At 40.1% G+C, this 12,985-nt stretch overlaps 1 protein-coding gene across 1 annotated transcript in view; it reads right to left on the bottom strand.

The window, feature by feature from the left end:
* CUBN (cubilin) overlaps positions 1–12,985 on the bottom strand; it is a 276,969-nt gene that overhangs the window by 63,467 nt on the left and 200,517 nt on the right. Inside the window, exons 49-54 of the mRNA XM_079700464.1 lie at positions 12,761–12,932; positions 11,456–11,662; positions 9,520–9,669; positions 7,586–7,707; positions 6,814–7,039; positions 5,136–5,323 (exon numbers count right to left, since the gene is read on the bottom strand). Coding sequence (XP_079556590.1) covers positions 5,136–5,323; positions 6,814–7,039; positions 7,586–7,707; positions 9,520–9,669; positions 11,456–11,662; positions 12,761–12,932 — 1,065 coding nt within the window. The remainder of the gene's footprint in view (positions 1–5,135; positions 5,324–6,813; positions 7,040–7,585; positions 7,708–9,519; positions 9,670–11,455; positions 11,663–12,760; positions 12,933–12,985) is intronic.

Below are 12,985 nucleotides of genomic sequence, written 5' to 3'. Positions count from 1 at the left end.
ACTTTACAAGAAGCAAATGATGATACGCTCATTTGAGAAATAAATTGTGAGGCTCAAAATTCCAACTTTGATCAGACCAATCCTAGACCAGCCTAGGGAAGGATATTAATCATAGACTCACGTTTAAATGCAAATTCCAACTGTGAAAGGAGCTGCTGTGGAGCCGCTGAGTGTGTAGGAGGGGCTTTGCCTGACTTCAAGAGAGGCCTGAAGAAGCCCCAGGGGCAGGAAGGGGCGGGGTTGGTTCAAACAGAGGGAAAACTGAGTCAGGAGTGAGGCGGGGCTGCGGTCGGTGCAAGCCCCGTGGCATGTCAGGGGTCCGGGCCACATCCTGAACATGGCAAGGAGCCTCCAGGAGGCTTTTGTATTTTTTTTTTTTTTTTTTTTTTTTTTGCGGCACACGGGCCTCTCACTGCTGGGGCCTCTCCCGTTGCGGAACACAGGCTCCGGACGCGCAGGCTCAGTGGCCATGGCTCACGGGCCCAGCAGCTCCGCGGCATGTGGGATCTTCCCGGACCGGGGCACGAACCCGTGTCCCCTGCATCGGCAGGCGGACTCTCAACCACTGCGCCACCAGGGAAGCCCCCTCCAGGAGGCTTGAAGCTCAAAGCGGAGAGGAGAAGGAAAAGAGAGGACGCTGGGAGATCAGCCAGGAGGCTGTGCAGTAGTTCAGGCAAGAGATCATGGTATCTACAGTGCTGAGTCACTCAAGGAAAATATTGATATTGGTAATAAATGCACATTATTGGGGGAAAAGGACGGTTAAACTTGTTTAACTAGTGAGTCTCAACCGGGAGCAATTCTGCCCTTCCGGGGGCATTTGGTGATGTCTGCAAGTGTTTTCGATTGTCACATTTGGTGTGGGCGTGGCATGCAGTGGGCAGGAGCCAGGGGCGCTGCTGAGCGTCCTATGATGCCCCTCCCCAAACCCCCAACTAGGAATTATCTAGTCCGGGAAGGCAAGAAGGTAATTGGGTTTGGGTTAGTCTTACTTAACTGTTCAACATCCCCTTCCCATCAGATTACTCATTCTGAACATACCACTCTCAGGACTATGCCTCAAACAAAGCAATCACACACCCAGCCATCACAAACGTTTCTATTAGCAAATCAGCGCCCGGGAAGGGGTGTGAGGGAACGCCAGTTCAGAGCACCATCGGCTCCTTAAAGTCGTATCATTTCAATTGATTCTCAAACACTAAGAATCCTGCTGTTAATCATCTTACTGAAGTCCAATTATATTTGCCATTTATGAGATATGGGAGGTGCCCGGGACTGGAACAAAAGCAAAGATATTCTGCCAAATCAAAAGATAAAAAAAAAAGGTCAGGGGGCTTCCCTGGTAGCGCAGTGGTTGAGAGTCTGCCTGCCGATGCAGGGGACGCGGGTTCGTGCCCCGGTCCGGGAAGATCCCACATGCCGCGGAGCAGCTGGGCCCGTGAGCCATGGCCGCTGAGCCTGCGCTCCGCAACGGGAGAGGCCACAGCAGTGAGAGGCCTGCGTACCGCAAAAAACAAACAAACAAACAAAACAAACAAACAAAGGTCCAGAAAGAAGTGCACACCCCCTATTTTCCCTAATATCCCCTTTATGTCCCCTGACCCCCTGCCTTTAACTATCCAGGGAAACAGTATACAGAAGTTTTCTAACCACATTCTGTTCAATTGTAAACATGACTTACTGAGAGAGAGATCTGCATATGCTATTTTTACAAACATCACTCAAGAGGTGAAGTGATAAGAGCTAAAACTTTTAGGAAAGAATCTCCAGTTCTTTAACAAAGAACTCCAAGAATCCTCACGGGCTTATACTTTTCTGAAGTCATTAATTATGGATCTGACATCTCTACCTTTTGGCTCAAGAACACGGGTGTTATAATGATAATAATGGTTAAAGAGTTGTTAAATATTCATCGATACCTGTCAGTCAAGATCTCATTTCATTGGCTCTGTGACCTAGAACTCATTTAAATGATATTGGACCTACAAAATGTTACAAAACTGTCAAAAACTTTCTGACGTTTCTTAAGGTTTGTGCAATTCAGCCTGGCTTCAGGTGATATTTTATCACTCAAGCAATTTAAAAAAAAACGTTTACTGAGTATCTGCAGATTCACACGCAGTTGTAAGATACAGAGAAATCCCCTGTACCCATTTCCCAGATTCCTCCAACAATGACAGCTTGTAAAACTGTAATATAATATCATAACCAGGACGCTGACTCGACACAGTCCACCCATCTTACTCAGTTTCCCAGGCTCACGCACTGTGTGCGTGTATTCGGTTACGTACAAGCTTATACCACCACATTCAAGACACCAAGCAGCTCCAACACTGAGGTTCCCTAGAGTTGCCCTTTTATAACCACACAAGACTCATTCCCACACTCACATCTTGCTAACCTCTGGTAGTCTGTCCTCCGTTTCTAAGCATTGTCATTTCAAAAATATTATGTAAATGGAACAATAGAGTATGTAACCTTTCGGGATTGGCTTTTTCACTTGCTTTAATTCCCTGGTGATTTGTTCAGGTCGTTAGCCTGTCAAAAGTTTGTTTATTTCTACCGAGGAGTTGTACTCCACAGTACGGAGGTACCAGAGTTCACTGAACTATTCACCTGTTGAAGGACATGTGCACTGATTCCAGTCTTCGTCTATTGCCTATAAAGCTGCTATGAACATTTGTGCACAGGTTTTTGTGCAGACATAGTTTACATTACTCTGGGATAAATGCCCAGGAGTATACTTGCTGGATCTTATGGTAAGTGCACGTTTAGTTTTATAAGAAACTGCCAAACTATTTTTCAGAGTGGTGTGCCATTTTACATTCCCACTGGCAATGAATAAGTGATACAGCTTCGCTGCGAGCTTGGCAGGATTTGGTGCTGTCGCTGTTTTTATTCTGGGCAGTCTGACAGGTGTGTGGCAAACATTGTGGTTTTAAGTCTCATTCTTCCTAATGGCTATAGTGATGTTGAACATCTTTTCGTATGTTTATTCACCACCCGAATATCCTCTTCGGTGAAATATCTGTTCATATCTTTTGCCCATATTCTAATTGGACTCTGTATTTTTACTGTTGGGTGTGAGAGTTCTGTCTGTACTTTAGATAGTAGTCTGTTGTCAGGTAAGTGCTTTGGAAATCTTTTCTCCCAGTTTGTAGCTTGTCTTTTCATCTCTTTACAGAGCAAAATATTTTTAATTTTGATATGGTAAAATTTATTAATTTTTCCTTTTACGGATTATTCTTTTGATGTTTAGTCTAAGAACTTTTCATCTATCTCTAGGTCCCAAAGATTTTCTGTTCTTTTTCTCCTCAAAGTTTATAGCTGTATATTTACATTTAGGTTTATGGTCTATTTTGAGTTAATTTTTTTTTTTTTTTGCCATACGTACACGGGCCTCTCACTGTTGTGGCCTCTCCCGTTGCGGAGCACAGGCTCCAGATGCACAGGCTCAGTGGCCATGGCTCGTGGGCCCAGCCGCTCCGCGGCATGTGGGATCTTCCCGGACCAGGGCACGAACCCGTGTCCCCTGCATCGGCAGGCGGACTCTCAACCACTGTGCCACCAGGGAAGCCCTATTTTGAGTGAATTTTTGTATAAGGTTTGACGTTAAGGGCTGCTTGCTGGAGCTGGGCCCCTCTTGCCTGTCTTATTTACCCACCTCAGTATCTCTTGGCAAAAACTGGAGTCTCAGGCCCAGCAGGGAAAGAGTGTGTTTCCCAGGCCACTGAGTTTTGTCAGAGTTCCAGATGGATCCCACCTGCCAGTGGTTCAGCCTTGCCTGCTGTCAGAGGGATTCCCATTCCATCCAGAGGAGAAACAGGACTGAATAACTTTTCACATTCCATTTTTACAGTTGAAGAACCTGAAAGACTTTACTTTGTCTATATATTTGATGTTGACTCAATTCCCGAGAGAGTTCATTTGTTTCATGAAAAAAGCAATTAGGAAAAGTGTATATGATGTTTTGTTTTACATGTATTATATACAAGTCTAGGATTTTTATTGAAACAGCATGCATGGATCAGTTAGATATAAAACATAATTTGAGAGATGATGTAAAATAATAACAACATCAACAATACAAGTCATTTCTACTCATTAGGTGGTTTTATATTCCAAGTACTGAGCACTGTTTATGTTATTATATCATATTACCTCTAATGCTTAAAACAGTCCTACTAAAGTAGGAATTATTCTCTTCATTTTACAGCTGAGTAATTTAAAGCCCAAATGTGTAATTGGTTCATAGAGGAACATTCAGGTGGTAAATGCAAGAGATGCAGAGTCCAGGCGAATGTTCTTTCACCTAAAAGGTGTATGTCCTCTTAGCGATAAAACACGAGATATAAAATAGCACAGATGGAATGAATTTGTAATACAGTTATCACGGTCATAAGTCAATGAATAATGATGTCAGTGCCACAGGAGCTGTATTTACAACTGGAGAGGAAGAGAGCCTTACTGACTGACCCATGGCCATGATTTTACATGGATGGGTCCCTCACGGTCTGGTCAGCTTGTGGGTGCTTAAGGCTCAGGTGAAGGCTGGCACTAGTGCATGTCTAGCCTTCTGTAATTTTTATAGGATACTCTAAATGTTGCCTGTCATGGTGACTTTGATTCATTTTGTCCTTGAGGGTCTATTAGAAAGAAATAAAAAAGAAAAGAAAGAGAAAATGAGAAAGAAAGAAAGAAAGAAAGAGAGAGAGAGAAAGAAAGAAAGAAAGAAAAAAGAAAGAAAGAAAAAAGAGAGAAAGAAAGAAAGAAAGAGAGAGAGAAAGAGAGAGAGGGAGGGAGGGAGAGAGGGAGGGAGGAAGAAATCTGCCCTTCTCTTTTTCGTTTCTATAGAAAGGAAGAACCGTAAATGCTCATGAGAATTTAATAAGGCGAGACAATCTCCTAAATTAAGCATCTTTGCTTATGTATTAGCAAATGAAAGTCACAGGGCAATGTGTGTTGTGGTCCAAATTTTAACTCCTAGTGGTTGAGGTTTCTCACTTTTTCATTCAAGAAATCCAAGCAGCAAAATTGTCCTTCTCCTCCTTCGAGAGGCAGTGAGTCATTTCTAGTCTAAACGTTTACGTTCCTGCAACCAGCTTGGCTCCAATTAAATATACAAGTGCACTGACCTTCACAAAGCTGTTCCGACACTGTCTGTCCCCACTGGGGATGAGGAAGTTGTTGTCAAAGCTGAGTTCCAAGTGTTTACTTTGGTGAGTAATGACTGTCCAGGAACATCTGACGTTCTCGGGAAAATTCTGAGGCCAGTGGGGGGATCTGATTGTACCATTGTCTAAATGAAGTATTCCACCACAACCTGAAAAATTGTCATGGAAAAAGTCATTACCTTGTGATGAAAATAACAATTCTGGTAACTGAAGACTTCTGGAGAGGACGCATTTCCAAATGTGAGATATCAGTGCATCTTTCCTTACATATGAGTCTCTGACCTTTGAGGCAGGTCCACAACAAGGACTCTCAGCAAATGGAAGGTCACTGAAGCCACAGGAGGCTACAGCTGTTACTGTTCCATTACACCTATACTGAGCTCACCTGAGACCATTAATCCTTGCCATGAAGAGGAGAGACTTCTATCCTGTCTTCAAACAAGAGCAATAATTTTTACTCCCCTTGAGGCTATGTAGTATTTGTGGCCCAACAATCTCAGGCTTTGTCTTTTATTGCCACTAACACATGAGAATACAAGTCTATACTCATCTGCAATTTTACGCTAACATCCTGGACGGGAGAAAATGATTGTGAGGAGGGGAAAATCTTCCATTAAGTAACCTGGTTCATTCATATTGAAATGCCGACGGATGAACAATAAATTACCGGGATTGAAAGAAAGAAAAATCTAGAACTATTTTGTCATATTAAAGTATGTTCTTAAGAGATGGCAAAAGAAAAAAAAATATGAACTCAAAACAAAGTGAAGTTAAAGAGTATTCCCTGTATCTTTTGCTTTTAAACCCTTGGAAAACCAGTGGTTCATCTCAGCTCCCCTCTGCTTCAGCAGCACTCAGAGAGCTCCCCAAACACCCTGACTCTTCTAGAAATAACTGCCCTGTGTGATGTTGCAAGACTATGATGAGATCCTGACAAAAGTGTCCAATGCAAGGCTTATATTTTCTGGGAATTTCCATGAAATGAAATTTCCATGAAATTTCATAGTTTGCAGGTACAACAAGTAATCTTTTGAAATAGAATCTATCATGTTTTGCCCCATACAGAGCATTCATTCTAAGTCACAAATCTTATCTTGTCACTTTGCTGCTCAGAACTCTTCAAATAGCTCCCCATTGCTCGAGGGATAATATAGAAGTCAAGGCTCTCCAGGATGTGGACTACTTATTTTCCTGCCCTCAGCTCACCACTCAGCATTCTACCTCCATGGTCCAAATATGTTAAACTACTTGTGATTTCAACACATATTTTCTATTACTTGTGATTCCCTAGTTGTACCATGGCCCTTTGCCTGTGGAGACAGCACGGTGAAGTATTAAGGTCAAAGTTTCTGGGCTCTGCTGTCTTCATTCAAATCTTGACTCTGCTGATTGTCAGCTCCATGAGCTGGGCAAATTATCCACCCATTTCTCCTGTTTCCACCCATGCAAGTGGAGAAAATGTGCACTGATACTGTGTCTTCCTTACAAGGTTGCTTCATGAGATGTCATGTGTAAACATTTAGAATTGAGTCTGACAGAGAGTAGGTACAAAATGTATACTTGTTGGGCTAGTTAATAAATTTTAAAAATACATCGATGATAAAAGACAGTAAGCACACAGAATGTTTCTTTCTTTTACCCAAAGTCTCTGTGTTCCATGTAGCATAAAAGCCACCATTTTGCACCGAATGGTCCGTGTTAAAAATCACCACCAGCTGGTTGGAACCCGACTGGATTGACCTGGGGTTTGAACTTCCACAGTAGTGTCCTATGATGGGTGATCCGGGGGAACCACCGTTTCTGATTGTGACAGAGTCCCAAGCACAGGTTGAATGGGCTTCAATGTCAAAATCACTGAATGTCAGCTGCAGGAGAAAAGGGAAGAAATGAGGAAACACTTTGAGCTGTAAGTGAGCCTATCTACGTAGAGTTCGACTGAAGTCCTTACACACCCTTTTATTTTGTTTTAATTTATATAATTTTGTATTTATGTCTCTTATTTCATTCTCCCTTGTCCTCCTCTATTTTTTTCTTATTGAAGTTTCTCTTGGAAATTTTGAGAAGGGATATTTCTCCCAGAATGGGAGTCATTAGGGTCATCCTCAGTCCCCTGGGCTGGGATGGAAACTCATATCAAGAACATAAATACATCTCTTTTCTGGATGGGGAACTGTCTTCTATAGAGAGCTTCTCCTGTGCTTGAAAAAGAATGAAAGATATTTCATTCTTCATTAGTTGTAAACTTGTAGATGCCAATGTATATACGCTAATCAGAGAATTTTAGGGAGAAGATGACCTGGATCAAAGCCTATTCTAATCACTTGCTTATTAAAAGAACTCTGTTTCCACACAGGACATGGTACTTTTGTTGTACAATTTCAGAATTATTTTACCCACTAATCAAAACTCACAGTGATGGTGTGGCCTTGTGGGGCTTCCAACAACCAAGAACAGTGGGTCAAACTGTCGTAAGAGGCTGGATAGTTGGGGCTTGAGATCACTCCACTCTCACCTATCTGTACTCCACCACAGTCTGAAATTAGATTGTAAACTTCTAAATAAGAAAGGAAAAAACCCACCAAATTCTGTAAAGCCAAAGTAAATACTACTTATAGCCATCGTACTTCATGATTTAAAAAAAAGGACAATAAATGAATAAATAGATGAAATTGGATGAAAGCAAAGTAAAACTAGATGGAAGATTAGAAATAAACAGAATCCCATATAGTGTTAATCAAATGGAATCACACAGTGAAGGCAGGCTCAAGTTTGATACAAAGGAGAAGGAAGATTATCTGAACCATAAATGGAGGATAATTAGATGAGCATAGAACTGACAGTAAATGCACTAGGGACAAAGTAAAGAACATTGCCTTTCTTAAAAAAACTAGGCCTGTGAAAATAAATGTAAGCTTGAAGAATATGATGAGTACCATAACTAAAGACTTTGTTGTTTGACAACAAGCACATATATTGTAATCAGCTATCAAAGTGTACTTTAGTATAGCAAGTTGAAACATGGATACATTTCTAAAGCATGGTATGGTCTGATGTTCCACACAAATAATACTGCTTCCTGAAATCTGACTCTTTTCTTTCAAGCTGATAAAGAAAAAGCAGCTTTCAACATGGTTGACTGAATAGATAATCAATGTCACTCCTTTCTCCAACCAACCATTTGGTTATAACACAAAGAAATGTTAAATAAAATTATAACCAAAATATATTTGATTCATAGCCCAGCTTAATGGAATGAAAGGAGATCTCTAAGAACTATAAACAATAAATGTACTCAAATTCCAAGGGGTATCTTAAACTGAGAGTGTGTAGGTCTAAGAGGATATAGAATCAAGATGTGGGCCCCAGAAGTTGTGGTTTGAGGTTTGATGATCAGGCAGAAAGAGAACATATGGCCTTGGACCTCCACAAAAGCAAGGGCTTTTACATAAAGTTCGGAATCTGCCATATTAGTGAAATGGACTAGAAAAACCCTAATGGCCCAGAGAAGCAGCAAGGAGGAGTACTGTCTGTCTTGGGCTGAATTTTCAGGTACAAACTGAATGTCACAGATACAAATCTAGCACAAAACATTAGCAAATTATGTTTAGTAATATGTCCAAAATACACATGATGGCCAAGTAGGGTCTATCCCAGAAATGAAAAGATGGTTTAACAAGAGAAAAATCTTTTAATACAATTTATCACATTAACACATTAAAGTAGGAAAAAATAGGATCATCTCAATAGATGCAGAAAAACCATTTGCCAAAATCTGACAGTAAAAAAAAAAAAAAAACAACTTTTTGTACACCATGAATTGAAGAGACTTCCTTTAATGTGATAAGGAGTATTTCTTGAAAACCTAAGAGAAACAAGTATATTTAACAATGAAATGTTACAGGCATTCACATTAAGGTCAGAAACAAGATGCTGCCATTCCTTGCATTTGACATTATGATGGTGGCCTTAGCTAGTGAAATAAGACAAGAAAAAGAAATCAAGAATTGGGATTGAAAGAGAAAAATTGCTATCAATTTGCAGAAGATATGATTGTTTACACAGAAAAACCAGAGGTAATTTATAGACAAAATACTAAAACTAACAAGAGTCTAGCAAGATCTGTGGGCTAAAGATTGATGTATTAAAATTTTAAAATTCCTAGATATAGGCAACAACCAGCTAGAAAGTATAATTAAAAATGTCTCAGCTACACTACCAACAAAATCAATAAATAAACCTAGAAATACATCTAACAAAATATATGCGAGATCTTTATGGAAAATGTCATTTAAAAATTTATGTATTATGTTATTGCCAGAATTGGAGAGCTTATCATAAGTCTTACCTGTAAAGGAATACTGTGCATGGAATCCAACATGTTCTACACGTTCATTGGTGACAAAGTGTATCCATACCTGAGGATAAGGTATAACCAGTGGCGTTCTAGGTTCTGAAGCTCCACAAAGTCTCCATATCAGAAGCCCATCAGCATTACCTGAGCAGAATAACACACCAGTGTCACCATATATATATCTTTTGAAAAATATATCCAATGAATTCAGTAGGAACAAATAATAAAAAAAATTTTAAGCTATTACATTGATGCACATTTAAATTCTGGTTTAACAGCAGACATTTCACAAATCTCCTTTCTATCTTTCTCAACTACAAAGGAAAGAGTGCCTCCAGCGGGTAAAAAAGAATGCTTTTTTTGGTATGGGCCTCTTTCTCTATCATAGGTGTCATTTTGTTCCAATTCATGTTTTCATAATTATTGTTTAGTATATCTAAACAGAGACACAACTGTTAAAAAACTTAAAAAAAAAACTTTTGGCTGTGCTTTTTTTTTTTTTAAGGAGTAAAAAACTCAATACCAATAGTGACAAAATACATCAGCAAGATAAAAGTGATAATTACCTAAAATTTTAATAATTTCTTCACTGTATTTAATCAACTAAAATGAATGGGATATTCCATACTCAAGCTAAGAACTATCAGATTTGGAGCTATTTTTGTGAATATTATTTTCACAGTAATTTGATGATCATCTATTGCTCACACTTATCTCCTCACTGTTTAGTCTTTCAGACAACATCACTGACCTTAAAAGTCAACAAAATATAGTATTCTAACTGTCTCTAAAATGACGGAATCGAGAGAAGATTGCATTTAACTGAATGAAATTTGATAGATAGCTGTTCTGTTTGATTCTATAAGCCAGTGGTTTTGAACCAAGCAGAGGGGGTGAGGATTTATCAGAATCCCATGCAGAACATTCTCAAACTACAACTTCCATTTCCCTCATAAGCCTTTTCTAGGTTCATCTACCTCTAAGAGGCCAGATGATTCTTCTGCTGAGGCAGTTGGTGTGTGACCATAAACTTTATCAAATTCTCTTTCTGCCCTCCATGTTCCCAAAGCCAGCATCAATTTCTATAGTTGCCCCAGTACATTGTCACCAGCAAACTGCATTAGCATTCAGCCTCCTTTTCTTTAAATTTTGTAATAACATGGAACCCATTGAGCCTTAGACAGCATAGCTGATATACTGATATACTGTTACTTTTCTCCCTCTTTTTTTTTTTTCTTTAGGGGGAAAAGAGTGCCAATGTAACACTGGGGACAATTCAATGGATAACTTTTGCTTCCACTATAGGAAAGAACTAAAATGGATTTATCAGCCATGAATGCAGATTTTAAAAAAATTCTTAAGATGATTATAGTTTACCAGGTATAGCTCAATCCACTTCTATTATGAAAACAAAGACAAACTTGACTGCTTCAGGGATAATTTCCTAACCAGCTTCTATGTGCTTCTCCGTTTAATGCATTGCGAAGTTTCTTTAGACTTCTAAGCCCTAAGGAGAATTCCACGGCCTCTTCTGTGAATCCTGTAAATTCAGGAAACCACCAGCACACATTCTGACCATGTTACGTTCTAGTCTCTGAAGAAAGAAGTCTTGAGTAGATGAGAGTTGAAGGGACCACTTGAACTCATTAACAGAGCAAAGACAAACCGGAATCTCTCCTGGGTAAATGTCACATCAACTGAGACATAGGGTCTAATTGAAAACACTGATCCATCTCATTCCTTATTTATAGGGCATGTTGCCCCCAGCTGGGCATGTGCAGAATGATGGCTTTGTCTGAACAATGTTCTTCTGGATCTTATATATAATACATACATTACAGCCCTTTGTCTCCCTTCATTGCTGGTGGCCTCCAGGCATAAGAAGAAGGCTGCAGGTGAATGGGAGAACGTGTTCCTTGATTGGACTCACCTGCTCGGAACTCAAGGACATCAAACTGACAGTCCTGGTGACTTTCTAGGTAAAAATCCTCAAAATGAATGTAAATGGAGGAGTTTCCCTGGTTTGGATTGCTGAGCATCCATTCGCAGTTTAGGTTTCTTGAGTAATTACTGACTCCATCATAGCCAGGAGAAGTGAAGTTTCCCACAACGGAATTTGTAAGGGACCCACCACATACTAAGAAAACAGAAGGCAACAGAGAAAGTAGTTGTCAGATCCATGCCATAGCAGAAGATACAAACAAGACAGAAAAAGATAACTACAGCAACCACAGCAGCTTTTTTATTGCTTTGATTTGTTTCTCTAGATGAAGTCAGGGCTGTGGGTGGAGGGCTGCCTCCTCATGCCGCCTACAGAAGTGGTTTCTGTGGATTTAGAAAGAAAGATGTACAAAAATAAGCAGCTTCTTTATTTTCCTGAAGATGTAGATTAGGTGGGTGGGGTTTGGCTATGTGTCAATATCTCCTAATGTGAGCCTGTTGTTCATTAACATTTAATTTAGAGCAATATCTAAATATAATGGTGGTCCCGATGGCAATTGTTTAGCAATCTTCCACCTGACCCGAGAATTTAGTCGGATAAAACAGATAATATAACATTGGCATTCCAATGAATTTGCTCCTTTTAATAGGGAACGAATGCTCCTTGTATCAATGAAATAACTTAAAGGTTTTTAAAAAATATTCAGTTCCACTCTTCCTAAATTTTAAAGCTCTTAGACAATAACAACAATCCAGAAAGTAGGAGGATATTTAGAATAGAAAGGCCATATCTTGCTAATTTTAAACGCTCTATATCGTATATGAACCCCTCAGTCACGTACGCTGGAAATCTGTATAAGGATGGATGGATGCCTAAGAAGCAATAAAATCCGTGTGTCTTCAACTACTTTACTTACTCTCCAGGAGTAAGCTGCCCCTCAAGAGGTAGTTATCCTCTTCCAGGATAAAAGAGTGGACCAAGGGCTGCGGGACTGGCAACCAACTATTATGGTGACACTGCACGGAACCGAGCTAGAAGCTCTTCTAACAGCATTTTCTAAATTTTCTAATTCACAACAGCAGTTTTCTTTCCAAAACTAGAGGTTTTTGTCTTCTGTTTGGGGGGTTTTGTGGTTGGGTTTTCTATCTGGTTATGTTTGTCCTTTGTGGAAGATCCGAGGTGTGACTTTGATCTCTAAAGGGGACATGGATGGCTCCACTGCTGTCGGCAGTAGCTGTGGGACACCTGCAGCGCAGACGATAACACAGGTGTATTTATAACATCCTCTATTACCTGCGTCTTCACTGGACGTATAGGAGGCAGAGAAGCCTCCATATGGCCTGGATCCATCAGTGAAATAAACAACCTTCATTGTATTTCCCGAAGATCTGATCTCATTGCTGCCGTTCACGCTGCTACACAGTTTCTCTAGCTGGGGGGAGTTACTTCTAATGCCATTAAATACCTGTCGGAAAAAATAGTTTAACCTTTAGACACAGTCCATCTGACTGAGTATTT

This window comes from Hyperoodon ampullatus, assembly GCF_949752795.1.
Source record: "Hyperoodon ampullatus genome assembly, chromosome: 3".
Lineage (NCBI taxonomy): Eukaryota > Metazoa > Chordata > Mammalia > Artiodactyla > Ziphiidae > Hyperoodon > Hyperoodon ampullatus.
The sequence above is the reverse complement of the archived record's forward strand: the minus strand, read 5'-3'. Positions and strand labels throughout refer to the sequence as shown.